This window comes from Lodderomyces elongisporus, chromosome 8 (genome assembly GCF_030384665.1).
Source record: "Lodderomyces elongisporus chromosome 8, complete sequence".
Classification (NCBI taxonomy): Eukaryota; Fungi; Ascomycota; class Pichiomycetes; order Serinales; family Debaryomycetaceae; genus Lodderomyces; species Lodderomyces elongisporus.
The window spans coordinates 237,766-259,350 of NC_083680.1; the positions used below are offsets into that span (position 1 = coordinate 237,766).

At 36.5% G+C, this 21,585-nt stretch overlaps 10 protein-coding genes across 10 annotated transcripts; 6 read left to right on the forward strand and 4 right to left on the reverse strand. All coding sequences in view use genetic code 12, as the record gives it.

Moving 5' to 3' along the window:
• Positions 1–1,086: 1,086 nt before the first annotated feature.
• Positions 1,087–2,340, forward strand: PGK1 (phosphoglycerate kinase; the record flags this gene model as incomplete). The annotated part of the gene is made up of 1 exon (XM_001523843.1): positions 1,087–2,340. The coding sequence occupies one exon, from the start codon at positions 1,087–1,089 to the stop codon at positions 2,338–2,340; it is 1,254 nt and encodes a 417-aa protein (XP_001523893.1).
• A 314-nt stretch (positions 2,341–2,654) lies between these two features.
• FAT1 (long-chain fatty acid transporter fat1) lies at positions 2,655–4,607 on the reverse strand (the record flags this gene model as incomplete). Its single annotated transcript, XM_001523844.1, has 1 exon — positions 2,655–4,607. One exon carries the CDS (start codon positions 4,605–4,607, stop codon positions 2,655–2,657), a length of 1,953 nt encoding a protein of 650 aa, XP_001523894.2.
• Positions 4,608–7,232: 2,625 nt separating this feature from the next.
• COX15 (Cytochrome c oxidase assembly protein cox15) lies at positions 7,233–8,576 on the forward strand (the record flags this gene model as incomplete). The annotated part of the gene is made up of 1 exon (XM_001523845.2): positions 7,233–8,576. The coding sequence occupies one exon, from the start codon at positions 7,233–7,235 to the stop codon at positions 8,574–8,576; it is 1,344 nt and encodes a 447-aa protein (XP_001523895.2).
• Positions 8,577–8,922: 346 nt separating this feature from the next.
• PVL30_005438 (uncharacterized protein) lies at positions 8,923–11,007 on the reverse strand (the record flags this gene model as incomplete). Its single annotated transcript, XM_001523846.2, has 1 exon — positions 8,923–11,007. The coding sequence occupies one exon, from the start codon at positions 11,005–11,007 to the stop codon at positions 8,923–8,925; it is 2,085 nt and encodes a 694-aa protein (XP_001523896.2).
• A 1,111-nt stretch (positions 11,008–12,118) lies between these two features.
• Positions 12,119–13,144, forward strand: PVL30_005439 (uncharacterized protein; the record flags this gene model as incomplete). Its single annotated transcript, XM_001523847.2, has 1 exon — positions 12,119–13,144. The coding sequence occupies one exon, from the start codon at positions 12,119–12,121 to the stop codon at positions 13,142–13,144; it is 1,026 nt and encodes a 341-aa protein (XP_001523897.2).
• Positions 13,145–13,301: 157 nt separating this feature from the next.
• Positions 13,302–14,888, reverse strand: PVL30_005440 (uncharacterized protein; the record flags this gene model as incomplete). Its single annotated transcript, XM_001523848.2, has 1 exon — positions 13,302–14,888. One exon carries the CDS (start codon positions 14,886–14,888, stop codon positions 13,302–13,304), a length of 1,587 nt encoding a protein of 528 aa, XP_001523898.2.
• Positions 14,889–15,379: 491 nt separating this feature from the next.
• On the forward strand, positions 15,380–16,018 carry PVL30_005441 (uncharacterized protein; the record flags this gene model as incomplete). Its single annotated transcript, XM_061119684.1, has 2 exons — positions 15,380–15,382; positions 15,494–16,018. The coding sequence occupies 2 exons, from the start codon at positions 15,380–15,382 to the stop codon at positions 16,016–16,018; spliced, it is 528 nt and encodes a 175-aa protein (XP_060975667.1).
• A 127-nt stretch (positions 16,019–16,145) lies between these two features.
• Positions 16,146–18,175, reverse strand: CDC14 (cell division control protein 14; the record flags this gene model as incomplete). Its single annotated transcript, XM_001523849.2, has 2 exons — positions 16,146–17,968; positions 18,130–18,175. The coding sequence occupies 2 exons, from the start codon at positions 18,173–18,175 to the stop codon at positions 16,146–16,148; spliced, it is 1,869 nt and encodes a 622-aa protein (XP_001523899.2).
• Positions 18,176–18,670: 495 nt separating this feature from the next.
• On the forward strand, positions 18,671–19,636 carry PVL30_005443 (uncharacterized protein; the record flags this gene model as incomplete). Its single annotated transcript, XM_061119685.1, has 4 exons — positions 18,671–18,673; positions 18,817–18,913; positions 19,087–19,348; positions 19,579–19,636. 4 exons carry the CDS (start codon positions 18,671–18,673, stop codon positions 19,634–19,636), a joined length of 420 nt encoding a protein of 139 aa, XP_060975668.1.
• Positions 19,637–20,181: 545 nt separating this feature from the next.
• Positions 20,182–21,314, forward strand: RPS13 (ribosomal 40S subunit protein S13; the record flags this gene model as incomplete). Its single annotated transcript, XM_001523850.2, has 2 exons — positions 20,182–20,202; positions 20,880–21,314. The coding sequence occupies 2 exons, from the start codon at positions 20,182–20,184 to the stop codon at positions 21,312–21,314; spliced, it is 456 nt and encodes a 151-aa protein (XP_001523900.2).
• Between the last annotated feature and the right edge of the window lie 271 nt (positions 21,315–21,585).

Below are 21,585 nucleotides of genomic sequence, written 5' to 3' on the forward strand. Positions count from 1 at the left end.
CCCTCTAATTCTCCCTCTTTGTCGAAAATTGAACAAAATAAAATAACTAACAACAAAAGACCTTGATAGTTGTAATAATCAACAACATTGTAATTACTTTAAAGAAACAGTACTATTGCTGTTGCAAACCTAGTTGATTGTAATCTACCATATTCTAATTTTTTTATTTTTAGACTATTCCATATACATACGGGAAATTGAATAAGTAGGAGCTTGGGTGGAAAATAAAAGAGGTTGATATAGTCTTTACCTATCTCTCAAACTCAATCTTTGTCGGTATTTCTTTAAAACAATTCAACGGAATATTGAAACCCGGGGCGGTGGAATTGATTTTTAGAGACACGAGCTTTCATGTGTTTTTTCTTTTTTTCTTTTTTTTTTTTTTGTTTTGGATTTTTCACACGACACTGTTTATTTGAGTTTCAATACTATAGACCAGAGCGACTGGCTTTTCCAACTTTTTGTAATCAAATTTACTAGAATGTTCTGAATGCTGGTTTATTTGTGGTAGGTCTTCATTCCTAAAATTGTAGAAAATACTTTAAAGATGGTATGAAAAAATAATGTGAGTGGAGGGAGTAAGGGTTAAAAGTAGGTGCAAGAGCTAAGTGAAGGATGTCATCATTCTGCAAGTTCTCCGGATTTTTCACATCCACCACATCCACCATATCCACTTTTTTCACATAATCACATTTTTACAAGTTAACACATTTAACAATTTTACAATTTTGCATTCTTCTGCTATTTTATTTTCCAGTTTGGTTTATATTCGTTCTGTGTCACCTTACGCTGTGCATATTGTTACGTGAGACTGGCTCAGGGAGAGTGTGAATGTACATGTTCGGGTGAGAGCAATTTGAACAAATCAGTTCACCAACACACATAGTCTCTCTCCCTCTCTCTCTCTCTCAGTATAAATACACACACACACACATATATATATATATATATTCACTAGTAAATTCTTTCTCTCCCCCTTTTTTTCTTTCTGAAAAGAACAAAAATTTAAACCACTTTTTTTTTTCTTTCTCCAGTATTTATAGCAGACTCAATTGCAGATTCTTCTATTTCAATTCATCATATATAATGTCATTATCAAACAAATTGTCAGTTAAGGACGTCGATGTTACCGGTAAAAGGGTATTTATCAGAGTCGACTTTAATGTCCCATTGGATGGTAAAACCATCACCAACAACCAAAGAATTGTTGCTGCATTGCCAACCATCAAATATGTTGAAGAACAAAAGCCAAAGGCTGTGATTTTGGCTTCACACTTGGGCAGACCAAATGGTGAAAAAAATGAAAAGTACTCGCTTCAGCCAGTTGCCACTGAGTTGGAGAAATTGTTGAACAAAAAGGTTACTTTCCTCAATGACTGTGTTGGACCAGAAGTTGAAAAAGCTGTCAATTCAGCCAAGGATGGCGAAATCTTCCTTTTGGAGAATTTGCGTTTCCACGCTGAAGAAGAAGGTTCACACAAGGACAAGGATGGTAAAAAAGTTAAGGCTGACCCAGAAGCTGTCCAAAAATTCAGAGACCAATTGACCTCATTGGCTGATGTTTACATCAATGATGCTTTTGGTACCGCACACAGAGCCCACTCCTCAATGGTTGGTCTTGATGTCCCACAAAAGGCTGCTGGTTTCTTGATGTCCAAGGAATTGGAATATTTCGCCAAGGCTTTGGAGAACCCAAAGAGACCATTTTTGGCTATCTTGGGTGGTGCCAAGGTTTCAGACAAGATCAAGTTGATTGACAATTTGTTGGACAAGGTCAACTTGTTGATCATTGGTGGTGGTATGGCCTTTACCTTTAAGAAGGTTTTGGACAATATGCCAATTGGTGACTCTCTCTTTGACGAGGATGGAGCCAAGAATGTTGAAGCTTTGGTTGCTAAGGCTAAGAAGAACAATGTTGAAATCATCTTGCCTGTTGATTTCGTCACTGCTGATAAGTTTGACAAGGATGCCAAGGTTGGTTCAGCTGACGACAAGGAGGGTATTCCAGAAAACTGGATGGGTCTTGACTGTGGTCCAAAATCTGAAAAATTGTTTAGCGAAACAGTTGCCAAGGCAAAGACCATCGTTTGGAATGGTCCACCAGGTGTCTTTGAGTTTGACAATTTTGCAAAAGGTACCAAGAACTTGTTAGACGCATGTGTCAAATCAGCCGAAGAAGGTAACATTGTTATCATTGGTGGTGGTGATACTGCCACTGTTGCAAAGAAGTACGGTGTTGTTGACAAATTGTCACACGTCTCCACTGGTGGTGGTGCTTCTTTGGAATTGTTGGAAGGTAAAGAATTGCCAGGTGTCACTGCTCTTTCCAACAAGAATTAAAAGTTGAATAAGACTGTGCAATGTTGTATCTAATATTCCGTATATAACCTACATAATTGATAACCTTTTTTTTTTTTTTTTTTCAAAAGTCAATTCTACAAGTGGGAACAAACTAATTTTTACTTCATCATCAAAATACATTCTTCAACTTTTCAATACTTCAACTCCTTGTCTCTGTCATTTTGTTCCCCTCTTTTTTTTTTTTGGTCTTATTTTTCTTATTTTTCTTATTCTTCAATTGTTCTTATTCATATAAATGATTCTAGTGAGGGGTGAAAAAAAATAAAAATAAAATTACATAGACAATTGTTACTCTATAACTTGGCCTTACCAGCACAGACTCTATTCCAATCTTCTTCAGTCAATTCCTTGTATTTACCGCCATCTAACCAGTAGATAAGCTCCTCGCCACTTTCACCCTTGGGCAACTTTTGATTTTTGAATTGATTCTTGGGAACCTTGTGATTGTGCGATGCTTCGATAGTGGCAATCTTGATGAAAACCGGTTGGGCATATGATGGTAATGTGGTATTGACCTGGGTGTAAATCTTTTTCAAAATCTCATCATGGTCCAACTCATCCTTTGGTTCAATAACGGCAAAACAAGCTCTACCTTCGTGGTTAGGAACCTTGACACCAACAACAACGGATTGTTTAATTGCGTGTGAGCCCATTAATTCATTTTCAACTTCAGTGGCAGACACATTTTCAGACTTCCAACGGAATGTGTCTCCCAATCTATCGACAAAGTACAACAACTTGTCCTCGTCCATCTTTAACAAGTCACCAGTTCTGAACCAAGCGTCACCTTTTCTAAACACATCAAACAAAATCTTGCTATCTGTAGCTTGTTTGTTTCCGTAATATCCTTGGAAAGATTTTTCGATATTCTGTGGGTTCAAGATTCTCATGAGAAGTTCACCTGGCTGGTTGTAAGCGGCTTTTTCGCAAAGTCCTGTTTTGGGGTCTCTATAAATTTCATTTTCATCCTCGGGGTCCATCTTGATCAATACTTGTTGTGTTCCCAACAACAAGTTGATTAATGAACCATATTTACGAACAGCACCTTTACCAAACTCACCGTACTGCAAGTTTGTAGTGGCAATTGGCGATTCGGTTGCTGCGTAGAACTCACCAACGGCATCAATATGGAATCTCTTCTTGAACTCTGACCAAATATCACGACGCAAACCATTACCATAAGCGATTCTCACATTGTGTTTATCTTGGTCTGGGTGAGGTGGGGAGTTTAGCAAGTAACGGCACACTTCACCAACGTATTGAATGTGGGTTGAGCCAACGAGTTTTGCTTGAGTCCAAAATGAAGTGGCAGAGAATTTCTGGGAAATCGAGACACATCCACCAGCCAACAAGGTTGGACAAACACCCAACATGGCGGCAGTAGAGTGGTATAATGGCATTGCTGTCAAGACATTAGAGGTCTTGTCAATCTTCATAATGAAGCCAAAAAACATAGAGGCCATAAATGCCTTTCTCCATGACATGATACCGGCTTTTGGTAAACCAGTGGTACCCGAGGTGTAAATCAATGCACATGCAGAAGAGTCAGTATCTTGTGGTCTTCTTGTTTCATCTGGAGCTCTGTATTTGGGCGTTGCCTTCAGTTGGATTCTGCTAAAGAGTGCTTGTTCATCTAAATAGTGGATTTTTACGCTTGGTAACTCCTCATTGATCTTTGACTCGGTGTCTCTAATTGGTGCTGCGCAGTCTGGGTCGACAAAGACTTGGGAGACGTGGGCAATATTAAGACAGTGGACCAATGGTTTGTCCTTTGTGTTGAAGTTTAAAAATGCTGGCAAAGCACCAATGTTCCATAATGCCAACCACAAAACGATAAACAATGGCTTATTCATACAGTCTACACCAATGGTTTGGGCAGAAGTGACGCCATATTCATTCTTCAATATATAAGAGAGTCTCAATACCATATTGTAGAGCTCTTGGTAGGTGTACTTTTCAACTTCAAATTGGTCGTCGTAGATTTTGAATCCTTCGGCATCGGTAGCCAAGGGTGGTGGATTAGCTTTTGGTCTAGGGAAAGCCAAGGCTTCTCTATCCTTGTATTTTTTAGATGATTCTTCAAAGTAGTACCAATAAGAAGCTTTACCTCTCAGGGATTTCCACAAATAAGGGAGTGCATTCTTGACAACCTTACCGGCCAAGACTACATCGTCTTTGATCAAGTATTTGGCCTCTAACAACTGGCTTCCAAGGACTGCTGCGGCAGCTATTTCAAGTCCAGACATTTTTTTTTCTTTTTTATTGTATATTTTCCTTTTAGAAGTTTTATAGATGTACGTATATAGGAAGGGGAGGGGGAAAAGAAGAAGATGTTGTTGCTGTTGTTGTTGCTGTTGTTGTTGTTGACTTGGTGAAAAGAATACGAGCAAAAAAGGTATAATAGAAAGAAGAAAAAAGTGGAAAAGTGGAAAAGTAGAAAAGTAAAAAAAAAAAGTAAAAAGAAAGGGTGGTTGTAGCTAATTAAGTAGTTGATGATTCTTAAATTTTTTGGGGGGAATTGTGTCAATGAAAAAGATAAGTATTTATGTATGTGTGTGTCTCTTCCCCCGCTTTAAGTTGTGCTTTATTCTGTTCTGTTCTGTTTTGTTTTCTTTACTTTTTTTTTTTCACATTCTTCTGACACAAGACAATGTGTGTTCTGTGTTTAAAGGTTGGCAAAAAAATGTTGGTTACAAAAATAGTTAATTAATTTTTTCTTTATAATTTTTTTTATATATTTTATTTTTTTTTTATTATTTTTTATTTAAAATTTCTCCGCAAAAATAAACGACTATTTTATTTTTTTTTATTTTTCTTAAATTGCGTTAAGTCCACTCACTATCAAATGTATACACACACACACACTCTACACGGGTTCATGATGACGTTTCTTACTGTTATTGGCAAAAAAAAGAAAAATGACAGGCAGAAAAAAGAAATACTTACTTAGAACGGTTATTATAGACAATACTTGATATATTCTTCCTCTTTAGCTTGTTATAGAAGAAGAAGAAGAATAAGTAGAAGAAGGCTGTATAGTTTGCTTTTGTTCCATCAAGTCTTCATTTCTTTACTGTTCTTCTTCATATATCCTCTTCCAACAAACACACTTTTACACAACTTCTATACACTTGCTACTGTACTACCAAGGGCAAAGAAATAAGCCATATACGGGAGAAAGTGAAAGAGGGAAAGACATCAGACGAAAAATATTACTTTGCCACCCTCTTTCATTCACATCCCCATTACCACCACCACCACCACCACTACTACTACTACCACCACCACCAAATTGTTGTGTTTCTTGTCTTGCAGCATCGGTCTTATAACTGAGAGTGATAGTTCCACCTTGTTCCCAATAATTCTTTTTTCTTTTTTCTTTTTTCTTTCAATATTTCAAATAACCGAGTATGTAATTTGACTTTGTATCGCATACTCTTTTATTTTGTCTATTTGCTGTTTGCCATTTCCATACCAATTGTGGCCACATAATAAATTTCACATGAAACAGATTATCAGTTGTTGTGATGCACAACGTTTTTTTATTTTGGCTCTTAACTGTTTTTCAATTTCTTTTTTTTTTTAATTTTTTTTATTTTTTTCTTTCTCCGTGCCTTTTGTTCCATTTATTGCCCCTCTCTTAATTCTGCTGTCTTGTTTTTAGAGAGCAGCATTAAATCCGACAACTTAAAACAAAATAAGAACAAACAAACAGAGCAAATAGACAGACAGGGCAAAGAGGGCAGAATCCACCATACTCTATTCCCATCACCACCTCCACTACGTAGAAATTTACACTCCATATCTTACAATTTAACAATTTGGTGTGATAGAAGAAAAAAAAAAGAGAGAGATGGAAAACATAGCTTCGGCACAAAGGAACTCATTGTGTGAGAACATTTCCTGTTCCCCCCTTTTTTTCTTTTTAAAAAAAAATAACTTCTTTGGTTGCATCCAAATCTCTTCAACTCATCTCAATTTCTACTTTGAATTTAATCTTCCAGAACCCGGTCACAATTTTTGTCTTGTCTATTAGTGCTTAATTTCATAAAATTACTGAGTATCTGCTTCAAAAAAGATTTGCATGAATTTGCAACCAAAAAAAATTATAACAAAAACAAAAAAAAGAATAAATCATAGAAAAACACAAAATACATTTACAGCTTCAACGTAATAGTTGCACCTCCATCCTTTTTTTTTCTCTTTTTTCAGTTGATTAACCTTTGGTTGCTGAATATAACATACTACCTGGTATTTATCACCACCACCAACTACATCTTTTTTTCAATTTTAACATTATTTACTTCTCGCTCAACTACTACTAATTAATTTTTTCCCTTAATTCTTTGGTATTAAAAAAAGAGGGTTGTTAAAACTAACCCCCTTAAAATTTCTTCTTATATAAGAAGAAAGAGAAGAAGGAAAAAAAAAAGAAATTGTATCCTTAATATGTGTGTATGGATTCACTTCTACGCTGACCATTTACGTTTTGCTAAGAAACGAATGAAAAATTAACACTTTGTAAGCAATCAGGTCATATCATCAACAAGAAGGACACATTAGTAGACAAACCTTTTGGAAATAACAGAAAAACAAAAGAAAACAGAGAGAAAGAAAAGTCACCCCCAAAAAAGAAGAAAAATAATACACCTGAATACATAATAAAACTTACCAACAACACCTACCCATTCACAAACAAACCCTATACACTTTAGCTTACTAAAGTACAAAAGAAAAAAAGGAAAATGTTTTCCCGTTCAGGTTTTTTCTTCACTAGGAATGCCCTGATTCTAAGCTCATTAACACGACATCCAGGTTGTCGTGCCTCCATCTGCGCAAAACAAACAAAACTTTCTTCCAGTCGTAGATACATGCAAAGCTTATACAATGTTGTAAACCAACTCAAATTCAAAAGACTGTATTCAACACACACACCAGCATTTGGAAACGCAAACAGTACCGGCTCTCTTTCAAATTCCGCCCCCATAAAGACTGCCAAAAAGTCATCACCACCAGTTATCCCACCAAAATCAGTAGGATACTGGCTCTTGGGTACCTCCACATTGATCTTTGGTATTGTTGTTTTGGGCGGCCTCACAAGACTTACGGAATCAGGATTATCCATCACTGAGTGGAAACCAGTGACTGGCGCATTACCACCCATGAATGAACAAGATTGGATTGAAGAATTTTCAAAATACAAAGACTCCCCCGAATTTAAACAATTAAACTCACATTTGACCTTGGAGGAGTTCAAATTCATCTTTTTCATGGAATGGAGCCATCGTTTAGTTGGAAGAGGTATTGGATTGTTTTTCATCTTACCCGCAGTAGTATTCTGGGCTAGAAACAGATTCACCCCCAGACTAACCAAAAGGGTCTTGGGATTGACGGGATTGCTTGGACTACAAGGAGTTATTGGTTGGTGGATGGTGAAATCCGGATTGGACGAAGAACAATTGGCCGAAAGAAGATCCATACCAACGGTGTCACAATACAGATTAACCACACATTTGGGCGCGGCATTCTTGATGTATCTCGGGGTCTTGTATACTGCATTTGAGATTCTTAATGACAACAAACTTGCCAAGATGATCAAAAATGGTAAACTGGATGCAGTGAAAACAATCCTTGCACAGTTGGAAAGCCCCAAGTTGAAAAATTCAAGATTAATTGCTACAAGTCTTCTTGTACTCACATTCGTTACTGCCATGTCGGGTGGTATGGTTGCTGGATTGGACGCTGGACTAATCTACAACACATTCCCACACATGGGAGACGACTGGATTCCATACAAGACCGAATTGTTTTCTCCTCTCTTTGCCAGAAAGGAAGATTTATCAGACTTGTGGTGGAGAAACTGTCTCGAGAATCCAACTACCGTGCAATTAATACACCGTATCTTTGCCACCACTACATTCTTTGCCGTATTTGCAGCACACATGTACTGCAACAGGAAAAAGAATATAATTCCCAAGGCAGCAAACAACATGATGAAAGCAATGATGGGAGTAGTCACATTGCAAGTGACATTGGGTATCACTACATTGATATACCTCGTTCCTATCCCCTTAGCTGCTGCCCATCAAGCTGGTGCTTTGTTGCTATTAACTACAACTTTAGCATTCGTAGCCAGGTTGAGGAAACCACGACCAGAGGTGATTAAATATATCAACCAAATGATGAGGGACCAGTTATTGAAAGTAAAAATATAGCTTCAATTACCCTTCTTTTTTGTTTTTTCACTCCCATGCCTCCCCTTTTGTTTGGTATTTAGGCTACATCATTGATAATTAACTTGTATATAAGACGAGAAAAGAAAGAAGTTTTTTACGTTTTCTTTTCTTTTTCTGTTTTTTAAAAAAAAAATCAATTTAGGTAGTTCATTAATTTAGTGTATAGATCTAAATTCTATCATTGTAAATATATCTATCTATCTATATATATAGGTCTATATCTAAAAACAAATCTAATTTTAAATCTAAATATAAATATTTCTCTAATATATACTCTAAAATGCATGTCCAAAAAATGACTATTCTCACAAGTTCTAAGTAATATTCACCAAATTCGTTTACTGGACATCTTGTACCGCAGAACTTTTGATAACCCTTCATCACCATCATCGTTGCTCCACTGAGTTTCATTAAGCGGTCCTTTGTTTAATGCTTCATTGCGTCTTTCTTCAGGTGTAGGTGGTATTGATTCATCCGCATCATATAAATGAGCTCGTGTGCTTGGATTTATTGTAGACGGCTCGGTATTTGGCGTTCCAGGTAGGAAGGACAAATGGATTGGAGACGAAAGTTCTGCACCTTTTTTTGATAATGGTGAATTTATCTCCAATGTTGGCGATAGCGAGTGTGCCGGTGTTTCTGCACCACAACTATTTTCAATTTCATCGTTCTCCTTATTTTCTTCGTTGTGTTTCTGTTTTTGATTCTGTTCCTGTTTTTGGTTCTGTTCTCCTTGCATTTCCTTCCCTTGGTATCTTTCACCCATTCTTTTCTTTATCGTATCCTGGAGCAATCTATGCTTTGCAACTGATTGATTCGCAATCTTGAATATCGCCAAAACTAACAACATACGTATGAATAATAATGTCGTCATGGTGATGGTCACGAGAGCTATTGTTCCTAAAGCAGCTCTCCATTCGGCACGAACAATACCACCAACATCATTCCCATAACCTGCATTTGCTTGATCGTGCTCGCTACTACGAAAAACAAATAATTGTCTAAAATCACCCAAAGTCATTCTCAAAAAGCAAACCACCGATGCGAGTAAAGGTAAACCTATTCTCCTTGTCAATACAATGTAATCAGTAATTTCATGGCGCCCACTCTGTTTTCTTCCCAGTCCAATATCCTTTGAATCAAATTGGAATACTTGAAGAAAGTCCAAACATGATACATATAAGAAGTTTCGATAAACTTTAGGTTTGATCTTGTTAAATTTCGATATGAAGCTATGTTTTAACCAGTCCACAAAGATTTCACTACCAATCACAACAACGCTGGGTTTCAAGATTGCAACTACACAAGAACTCCATGCTTTCCAGCTCTCTACAGTTGTTGTTGTAGTCGTTGTGGAGGTACCAGTTTTGGTGCCAAATCCACCTCCTGCGTTGCTTTCAGCTTGTAGTTGCAAAAAGTTGCGGATGGCAATTATCACCAACATGAGAGATAGCTGGAACCGTTCGGATAAGTCAGCCATTGTGATTTGGAATAAGCCTTCTCTATCCATTTTCTTAAAAACAGAACTTTTCAACTCAGAGAATTGGTTGGACAAAAGCAATGTGAGCAATGCGTTGGAATACGAGTTTGCCGCAACGTTCAATGATACCGTTTGGTAGATCAAAATATAAGCATGAAATGATAAGTAGAAGATTGATATAAAATAAAACACAAGAAACCGGCTGAAATGGTCCATTGATGACGTGTGAAACAAAATATTGAGCAAATCCTGGCCGATAGACGAACACAATTTTTCTGCAACTTCGAGAACACCAAACATTACATAAAGCTTTATATCTGCTTGTCCTCTTACATCGTGGTACATCTTTGAAATGTCTAGTTTTCTGGCAGATAATACCGCCAAGGATGCGGCAATCAAAGTCATAGTAATCACATCTCTCTTGATAAGCCTTAACTTTTGCACAGAACTGAATTTGTTTCTGCTATTGAGTGCTTGCACTAATACAGAAACAAACACAATAATGATTTTTAAAGGTGCTAAGGTGAACAATGATAAAAATGAATTAAAGCACACAAGTAAACCGAATATCATAAATTTCTCCAAAAACCAAGGAATGCTCATCATATTAATCAATTCTTGATATGATTCATCATCTGTAATTTTCCTCTTTAACAGGGGACAATCATTGTCCCGAGTGCCATCACTTTCATTGCCATAATAGTTTCTTTCCATACCTGGTAAATTCAATTCGAGGCTAAATAGCTTAAATAGCGAAAAACCTCGTTTACTTCGATAAGAGCTAGAACCATTGGGAATATGGTTAAATATGTAATTAAGAACAGAATTTGATCTTGATCTATCTGGTAGCAGCTGCACCGGTTGTAGCAGCGGTCTTGAGCAATTCCCCTCTCTTGAACTTGATGACGATGATGATGACCTGTTGTACATGGACGGCAAAAAATTGTAAAGATTATTTTGTTCTGTCATTTCCAGTCTCAATTTCAGTTTCAATTTCAGTTGCAGGGGTAAATCCAGCATCGAGGTGACATTACCTTGCGGTTTACGAACCCCATTTTTAGTTGTATTTACTTGTTTTCTTTTCCCCATTTCACATAAGTAAAGGAATTGAATCTGTTAGCTCCTGTTCAAACGAGTCAATTCAATAAGGATAGATTCAATATAAAACGTTTATTTGGTAGGAAACTTCAACAATTTTGTCTGCCAAGTGCAAATTATATTTAAGAACAACGGCGAAAGAAAAATCAGTACTCAAAGTGGTGTGCCATTAAGTTTCACACTGGTACATGTATTGATTAAAAGCTTATGACTATATTGTTGGTGTTGTCAATGTTGTTGTTATTATTATTGATGATGGTGGTGATGCTGATGACGATGATGATGTTGTGGGTGTGGGTATGGGTGGAGTAGATGGGGTTTGTGTATTATATAATACCTTACGTAATCCGCGATTAAGTCATATCTATATAAATTGAAGATATGGCCTCCGACTTTTAAACTCACCCAAGAGATGGAGAGACCTTCTTCTTCTTGTTTTCTTTTTCTTTTTCTTTTTCCTCCTCTTTTTCTTCTTTTTCTTCTTTTTCTTTTTCTTTTTCCTCTTTTTCTTCTCTTTCTTCTTCTTTTCCTTTTCTTTTTTCATTTCATTAGTATAAATAAGTTTCATGACTCGATTACTACGATTACTTGATAGCCAATTACAATACAGCAAGAGAGTAAAAGTAGTACGAAGACTATAACAACAGACTAAAGATACAAGTGCAAAACCAAAGATAAAGATACATTTTTTTGATACGACAGCGGTCAACCCCACAAAATTTTCCGATTTCACATTTTCCTCTTTTTCTTTTCCATTTTTTGTTTTATACTTCGGTTTTCTATTTCGGTTTCTTTTTTTCTTTCATCTTTTGAAAACAACATAAATACCATATTCTTTTGTTGGATTTGCCGGTCAAAGAAGAAAAAACAAACAGAAAGAGTTAAGCAAGCTTTATCAAGTAAGTACAAACAACAAAGATATTCAACAAGAAATACGCTTTACATGATGGAGTTGTTGACATTGGAATCATTTATTCCAATGCTTGAGCCTTATGCCAATAAAGAGTTGCTCACGCCTGCGGAGTCGTTGCAATTGACCCTTCTTATCACTGAACTATTGGTTGACAACTATGTTGATTTCAGGCTCCTCAAGTTCCTTTCCCGTTATTTTACACAGCAATCATACGACGATGTTGTTGAGGAGCGTAACATCGAACATGAATGTGGCTATGTTTTGTGTAACAATCAGCCAAAGCTGTTGGTGAGAAGGTTGAGTTCACATAGTAATGGCACAACACCAGCATCGATGCATGATACAGGTGTTTCAACTCATTACCAAATATCTAATAGGAAGCCATCCATAATATTACCCAATACGTATTTGAGTCAATATTGCTGTAAAGAACATTACCAAGCAAGCATATTCTACAAGAATCAATTATCCAATGAAGCGTTGTTTGCGAGGAAAAACATTATGGTGACAGCACCATTTGAAGGGAGAGGAAATTATTATGAAAATGGTATCACATGTTTAGAGGAAGTTATTGCAAAGCACAGAGAATTGAAACCGGAAGGCAAGTCCATGGCCGAGGTGATTGTGATGATGAATGGTTTAAGTGTTGGAGAACAAGACACAAGTGAAGAGACTAACAGGTTGATTAAAATGATTGAAGATTTTGAGATTGTTGAGAAAGATGGAGATGAAGATGTAGAAGCGGCAGCAGAGGCGGAATCAGAAAAAGAGTTGCACAGAGCTAACGGGCGTTTTAATAATCAATTCAGCCAAAGCTTTAAGAGTAATGGACGCGCGCCGGTGCTCAACGATAAGTTGTTTAAAGCGATTGATGGCTATGGAACTGGTGCGGATGATGATGATGACGATGATGATGACGATGGTACTGGCGCTGATGCTGATGCTGATGGTGGCAATGGTGATGATCAAGATGAAGAAGGGAACAACAAGTTTTTGTATAGAAATATCGAAGGTTACGTTACATCAAACAAAAGTTTTGGGGGATATGTCGTATAGCATTATTACTTACTTATAACGAATAACGAATCAGGAATCATGAAACTACAACTATTTCTTTTTTTTAATTTTTTTTCCTTTTTTTTCCTTTTATTTCCTTTTTTTTCCTTTTATTTCCTTTTTTTTCTTTCATAGTATTAAGCTACTTTTGTCAGCTCTAGTACCTTCGACTCAATTCTTCTGAGAGTTGTCGACTACGCTTTTTCACCTGATGACCCCAGGTGAAATACGAATGTCCATTTTTTTTCAACACATCACCTAATGTCACACCTCTACCAACTCTATCCTCTAACGAGAACTTTGTAAAAGGCTGAACTAGACTCTCTTCTTGAGATGTAGGCTCGACTTTTGGTGTAACCAATTCACAATGCTTGAAAATGGCTAATTGTTTCACATCATTCAATATGTTTTTGTATCGATTTGCATAGTCATCATATACTTTATAACATTCTTTCTGTACTTTATCGTGTAAAGCTCTCATGTCCATATTCGACTCCTTCGTAATTTTGCTACAATCGGCGTTCAATATATGTGTCACCTCATTCAATATACTTGTCCAGTCAAATTGTGCAAGGTCCAACTGTAATTTGGATTCTGTATAACGTGTAGTCGTATCCATTTCATTGTTATATTGCTTTTCGCACTCCAAAAACAATTCATACATCTCTTCTTGCTCGCCTAAACTTTGGTAAAAATATTTAGGCTTAATGTATTCCTCATCAGAAAAACCTCCACTTCCTTTTACCGGGAATGATCCATCTTTTTGTAGGTTTTCTGAAGTCAAAGGCCCCGGGCTTGCTCCCCAAATAAGTTTTAGCCGGTGTCTCAAGATTTGTTCTTTAATCAACCACGCAAGATGTTTTCTTCCAACCTGGTGCGCCAAGGGGGTTCTAATATATGGTGTTTTAGACCTTCCCGAAGATACCTCACTAACCACCGCATGTGGTGGACCCTTTTCATTAACTACATAGTTCAACTTGTTTAGTATCATGTCATTCATTTCAAATTCCAATGATGGCATGATTATGGTTTCAAGGTACTCTCGATCATATGCTTGATCAATCACTTCAGGTTTCGTGCCTCTTATCACATGCCGTGAATCATATGCGTCTCCATCAGCAAGTAGAGTTTCTGGAGTATAAGGTAATAGATGTGGATTAGGCAATTTGCCATCACATTGCAATCTATTGATGACAATGCGTAAAAATTCCTCTGTGTATCTACTAGCATATTCTTGCTTGACTTTCACAACCTCATTAGCAGACATATTGGTCGTATCAGGAAATGGATATCTTTTACGTATCCTTGAATTCATCATGCTTGCACCTTTACCACGTACTTGTCGAATCTTTTCTAGTTCTATCTCCTTTTCGTTCTTTAGATACTCTGCCCGTCGTTTTTGCCATGCCCATATATCAGAATGATACTCTTTGATCCAATCTCTTAGGTCATTCACTTTCTTACCCACAAGTACATTTTCTAATAAATCGGAGAGCTGAATGCCTTTGAGTAATGCCTTTGTAATGCAATATGTGGAATAGTACAGTTGCCGAAAAGATTCATATGCCCCAACTTGCAATTCCATAGCTATTATAGAGAGATCTTTGGAAGACAGTATCGATAAAGTAGTTGAAGAAGAGGGGTCCACCTTTCGAAGACGATGTGATTTGCGTAATAAATCGCGATATAACGATAACACAGCTCTTTTATGTCCTGGATGGGATCTAAGATGATCTATTGTCATTGTCATTGCTGGCATCGTATACTGGAAACAAGATGAGTTCATAGCAGCATGGTAACCTCTTTTTATTGGTGATCTATTTTGTTTTTAAGAAAATAAATGATACAATTTACTTTGTAAGGTTTATGAGATCAGAAATAAAGATTGAAAGATCTTTTATTGTCGTAAATTGACGATTTTGGAACAGCCTTTATTCACTTAGGTTCATTTTATTTTAATATTAATTTTTATTTTTCATTTTTTATTTTTCATTTTTTATTTTTCATTTTTTATTTTTTATTTTTTTATTTTCCTTTGTATAATCTTGCTTCTTTACTGCGAGTCCACCTAGCTCTTACCGTTTTTAGGGCAATGCGCATTCTTGCAAAAAGATTGCGCAATGAAGAGGCAACTTATAACTTCCTTTACTTCCATTCTTTTTTGATTAAAATTTACTTACAGTTCATCACATCAACAAATCGTTGCCAATCTTGCTATAATAGACCAAGTTTATAATGGTATGTACTTAATAATGACTTTGAGCTTTACGAAATAAACCATTTCATGAATACTAACTTAAATTACAGCCACCAAAAAAGAAAACCACAGCAACAATTACCATTTTAAAGCTCAAAAAGGACAAGATTACATATACTTTGGCACTCACATCTCCCACATTAACTTCGATACGCACTCACCTTTTAGAAGCAATAAATAATTCAGGCGGACTACCAACTCAAACGGAGGAGGAAGAGTTCCACGATGATGAGATAATTGAAGATGAGAACGACATACCAGTGCCGAAATCAGAATTTGCCGATGGCGAGGAGACAGACGCGTTGAATGATGATGATGATGATCGCAAAGATGTAGAAGAAGGAGATTTGAAGATGGAAATGAAACAGGACAAGGTCACTGGAAAGATTATTGGTGAAATCGAACAATTGAGGATTGCAGTGCCGAAAAACCATCAGGCACCATATGATAACGAATGGATCGAATTAACGGAAGAAAATTTTGATGATGTTGAATTTAAAGATTTTACCATATTGGCATTTGTAGTGAGGAGTAGAGAGAGAAGTGGAGAAACAGAAGATGACGATGAAGAAGAAGACCTATTCTATATTGTAGAGGCCGCTTACGAAGAACTGTAATGCATCCACAAGCATCCTTTATATTTAAGATTAGAATCAATAGAACTAAAAGAAAACACACAACAATATTAGGCTATTTCCAGAGCATCTGTAAATTACTTTGATTCATTTCAGTACTCTCAAGAGTCTATAATTTTTTACCACTTAATTTCCTTACTCCTCCAGAACTGACTCTATGTTGTGGATATGACCCCAGATTTATTCTCGGCTTTGACGATCTTGACTTTGTTATCCTTAATCCATTACTTGAAGGAGTTGCAGACGAGCTAGGCGAAGAGGATAACGTAGTGCTTGTAGTTCTCGTAGTTGTTGTCGTAGTCTTTGTAATGAGGTGTTGTTGTTGTTGTTGTAGTTGTTGTTCCTGATGATGCAGTTGGGACGAATTGGCCGATATTGATCTTAAAACTCTCCAGTCACTGTTTGTTGCTCTATTGTTATTATGAGGTGTACTGTGATCATACCTTGCAGGCGAGCTATTAATAACTCCTTGCATTACATTTTCATTTTCGTTATCATTCACATCGTCGTCCGAATTATTAGCCATTTCTACACTGGGGTTTTCAATTTCATTTTCATTCTCATTATCAATCTCCGACTCAATCCTCACCTCGGCTTCATCACCATCATCATCACCATTATCATCATCGACTTCCTCGATATATTTTCTTGGTTGCCCTGGTGAAACCATTGGCACAGCAGTTTGAATTTTCGATGCCAACGCTCCACTAATCTTACGCCTTCTTATCGGCGTTGCCGAGAATGATGAATCGGCAGCAGCAAAAGATGAATTGGGATGTGATGCGATTGGTGCTTGAGGTTGAGATTGAGATTGAGATTGTGAGTGTAATTGCAATTGTTGCTGTTGCTGTTGCTGTTGCTGTTCCTTTAATGCTTGACGTTTTGCTTCTCTCATTCGCTGCTTAAATTCTTCGTACGAAGTCAAGGGGTACAATCCACCGATAAATGCATCTGGTCTATTATCCAATACCATTGTATGTCTCCAGTCTCTGAAGTAGTTTTGGTTAAGATAAAGCCAGTGTTGTTGTGGTCCAACAACCATTCCCGGTCTAATCATTCTCATATATGCAATACATTCGTTCGCAGTAAAGCCATGTGTATATATTAAGTGGGCACCAATCAAGCACCCCGTTCTGCCCAACCCTGCTTTACAATGCACGGCGATCTTACCACCTTTGTTGATTACACACTCTGCCGCACCAATGAACTTTTGCACATACTCCAAGGTGGGACAAGTTCCATCATCAAATATCATATCGATGTGTTGTATTCCCCTCTTTGTAAACTCTCTTGCGTCATATAGATGCGAGTTTAGTCTCACCACTAATTGCACATTATTCTTTGTAAAATAATTAAGTACTTTTTGAAAAGGCTCGCTTAGTTTCAAAGTTCTTTTACTCTGTATTGGTGATGCAAATGCAATAAAGTCCTTACTGATAACATTGAAATCTCCTTGGTCAACTCTCTCGTATTGTTCATATTCTTCAAGGTTGAAAGTTGTCAAGTTCACCATCCCTCTCTCCTTAGCCCTCCACATTGCATACACGATATCCTGTATGGTAATTTCGTAATCAGCGTTGGAATATCCTGCATCTCTAAAACCAGAAAATGGAGGATCTGTTTGTGCAATGGGTTGTAGCACTTGATGCGGAGACCATGATTGAATTAATATCATATAACAACAAAGAATACAAGCCGCGTTGGCGCGTTGTTTTGGACTCGTTGAACTGTAAAATACCACCCCTTTCCCTTGATTTTCGTCATCATTGAGTATATTATGAAGAATTACTGCAAATCGATACAAGTTGCTGATGTTTAACGGACCAAAGTCCAAATGAAATGCATTATATGGTAACGCGTCTTCTATTGTAAAATAAACTAAATCTTTTGTATCTGAGGGTGTATAGTCATAGGCTCCAAGGTATATTCTATCTAGATAAAGAAAAAAAAAAGGGCGTTTGTTAGTAATTATTTGTTCTGGAAATGAAAGCAAAAATAAAAAAGAGAAATAGAAATGGTAGGAGTAGTTGTGTAGCAAAAAAGAATCTAATTTTGGTGTTCAGTGGTAGATAGTATTGGACGCTGGTACATACTTTTTAAAAACTCTATGAGTGGCACATTAACTTTGTTTCTCGGCATGATGTTGTGATTTTGTTTTTAATTTTTTCAAGAAAAATGGGGAAGATTAACTGTACTGCTATATAGGAAGATGATGATGGGTATGTGAGGGGGCGGTTGATGAACTTTATTAGATAAATCAACTTCAAATTATAAGTGAATGTGTACAGTTATTTTGGTATCAACAAGATGATCTGGGTTCTAATGTATGTTTGTGATTCTGATTGTAGTTGTGGTATTTGGTAAGTAATTGTTTTTTTTTGTTTGTTTTGCTTGTTTTGCTTGTTTTGTTTACATTTTGTTTTCTGATCTGGAAGAAATGCACGACCTAGCGCGATTCGGTAGGAGGTGAAATTGAGAGAGACGCGGAGAGGGAGTCGAGGCCTGCTAGAGTGAGAGCGGAAGGTAGCCGAGACAGGTAATCCATTAAGCGAATAGATTGCGGTTTCAGCACTTTTTGTTGAATACCAATAAACCACTTATTAATTGCAAGGACTAATCGAACTTCATTCCACCATGGTATGTCAAGCTATACTATTTTGACCAAAAAAACTATATAGCCTGCTCTTGTTTGTTTTAAACAGTTGCTTAATTTTCCTATAATGTTGTTTCCATATTGTTCTTCTTAACTTTGATCTAGTTTGCTAACTCAGTTTGTTTAGTCTTCAAATCTATATTCATTTTCATCAGACACTTTATCCGAGTTGAGGAAATTTAGGTTTCAAAGTGCCAGAGTTGACAAGATGCAAGCCTTGATATGTATGTATTGGCCTTGTTTTTTCTTTTTTTTTTTTTTTTTTGGCCGCAAAAATCCAACTAGCCAATCTCTGCCATCAATATTAACCTTGACAAAGCTAAAGAAAAATAAAAGAAGAGAACCAACTGTTAGATTCAAGTGAATTGAACCCATAGACTAACATCAGAGCCATTAGACACAATAGATAAGGATACATACGAAATCAAGAAGGATGAAGATGTTGACGGAATTATAGACTCAATAGAATCCTTGATCGAAGAGTTGCCAGATACAACACCCAGGTATATCGTGGTGTCGTACCCAATAAAGACGAAGGATGGCAGATTACAATCACCTTTAGTGATGTTGTACTGGATCCCACCAACTACGGGGTCCAATTCTCGAATGTTGTACGCAGGAGCAGTTGAGCAATTTAGAGACAAGGCTGGTGTGTCAAAGTATGTATAAAGATTGGAAACTCTCAAGACCAGAAGAAATAAAATAAATTAAAATTAGAAAAACAACAGGAGATAAGTCTATCGAGAATCCGTTTTTGATTTAAATGTCACCCAAAAAACTCTAATTTTCAATTTCCTCCCTGCATTGAAGCCTTTTGTCCGTGTTCGAGTTGATAATTTTTTGTTTTTCTAGTTTCAAATAAAAAAGTTACTAACACTTTATAAAATAGATTGATCAAAGTCGAAGAAGAAGAAGATTTTGAAAATTTTGAATCGCTTCTAGTATAAGCATGCAACGTCCCTTGTAAATGGCGACTTTTAATAATCTCACATTCACACTGAAAAGATTTGGTTGGAAACCAAAATGACGAAATCACTAATAGAACAGTCTCCTTTCTTTTTTACGTTCTTTCTTTTTTACGTTCATTCATTCTTTCTTTCTTTCATTCATTCTTTTCATTGCTTTGTTTATTTCTGACATCTTGGAGGGGATCAAAGAACTCTTTTCGTCCTTCTGTTTTTGCTAGACCGACCTTCTCAAAGTATTCCCCAGTATAGTCTACGTCTTGAAGCACAAAATATCCTGCATATAACTCCATAGATAAAATGTTTAGCGAAACAAGGGTAGTGTATTGTTGACTGAAAAATTACATTTTTCAAAAATTTTTTTTTCTCTGCATCTTCATTCTCTGCTGGAAGCTCAAGAAAAATTTTTTTTTTCTTCAAAACTACAAATACCCATCTAATCCTTCTGCTTTTTTTTTCCTTTCTTTTGCTCTTTTTCCATCATCATCCTCATCCACCAGCAGATAATATAATAAAAATCAGTCAAAATGGGTCGTATGCATTCAGCCGTATGTTACTTTCATGAAATACAAACGAAACCAATAATCATTGTGTTTACAATGCAAGAGGAAAACATAACAGTATCTTAATTTAGGGAATTAGAAAAAAAAAATTTGAAAAACAGTGATGAAGATGGTTCCTCCAATGTTTTCAAGAGTCTTTTTCAAAGTAGACAGCTCACCTACGGTCGACATATTACAGTACCTAGAGATGTCACTATATACGCTTTGATTATTTTGATGTCTTGAACGTTGTAGAGGAACGATGTTGTAATTTTTGGATCTAAAGAGCGGATGGATTATGCTTGACAATACCCAACGGTACAGTTCAAAAGTGTTTTCTTTTCCCCCGCCAAGATCCAGTTCGCACGAGTACATCTTTCAATTTGCCATTTTGATATTAGTTTGTTCTGCTTCACCCGTAGGGTCTATGCTGTCAGTACAAAATTTAGACCCGGTATTTTAGCTTTTGCTTACTGGAGAAAATTTTTGTATTGACAGGACCTATGTGTTTGGAACGACTTGATTATATTTGTTTATTGTTAGAGCAGCTCGTGTGAGATTATAAAGTCTTTTGTTGCATTAGTTTATTAATATCCCCCCGAACGCAAAGGCTACTGTTTATTTTCGTCCCTATCATCATCCATCTCTTGACCAGTACTAACATTATAATTTTTTTTTTACAGGGTAAAGGTATTTCTTCCTCCGCCATTCCATACTCAAGAAACGCGCCATCATGGTTCAAATTGTCCAGCGATGATGTTGTTGAACAAATCATCAAGTACGCTAGAAAGGGTTTGACTCCATCTTCTATTGGTGTTATCTTGAGAGATGCTCACGGTGTTTCACAAACCAAGGTTGTTACCGGTAACAAGATCTTGAGAATCTTGAAATCCAACGGTTTGGCTCCAGAAATTCCAGAAGATTTGTACTTCTTGATCAAGAAGGCTGTCTCTGTCAGAAAGCACTTGGAGAGAAACAGAAAAGACAAGGACTCTAAATTCAGATTGATTTTGATCGAATCAAGAATCCACAGATTGGCTAGATACTACAGAACCGTTTCTGTCTTGCCACCAAACTGGAAATACGAATCAGCCACCGCTTCTGCTTTGGTTGCTTAAGAGTGTTGAAAGAGTTGGTTGTGAATTGTATATGTGTATATACATTTATGTATAATTCATGTATTGTTCCTTTTTCTTTTTAATCTTTTTATTTCTTTTCATTCATTCATTCATACATTCATACATTCATCCTTTTCTTCTTTTCTTCTTTATTTAAATATAATATGCTTTTGAAAATGTTGTTGATTCCGAGTTTATTGTGAGTTTATCTGTCGTTTGAATTGCAAAATTGTTTGTAAGTTTTACTTTTCTACTTGGTTATATGGTACCA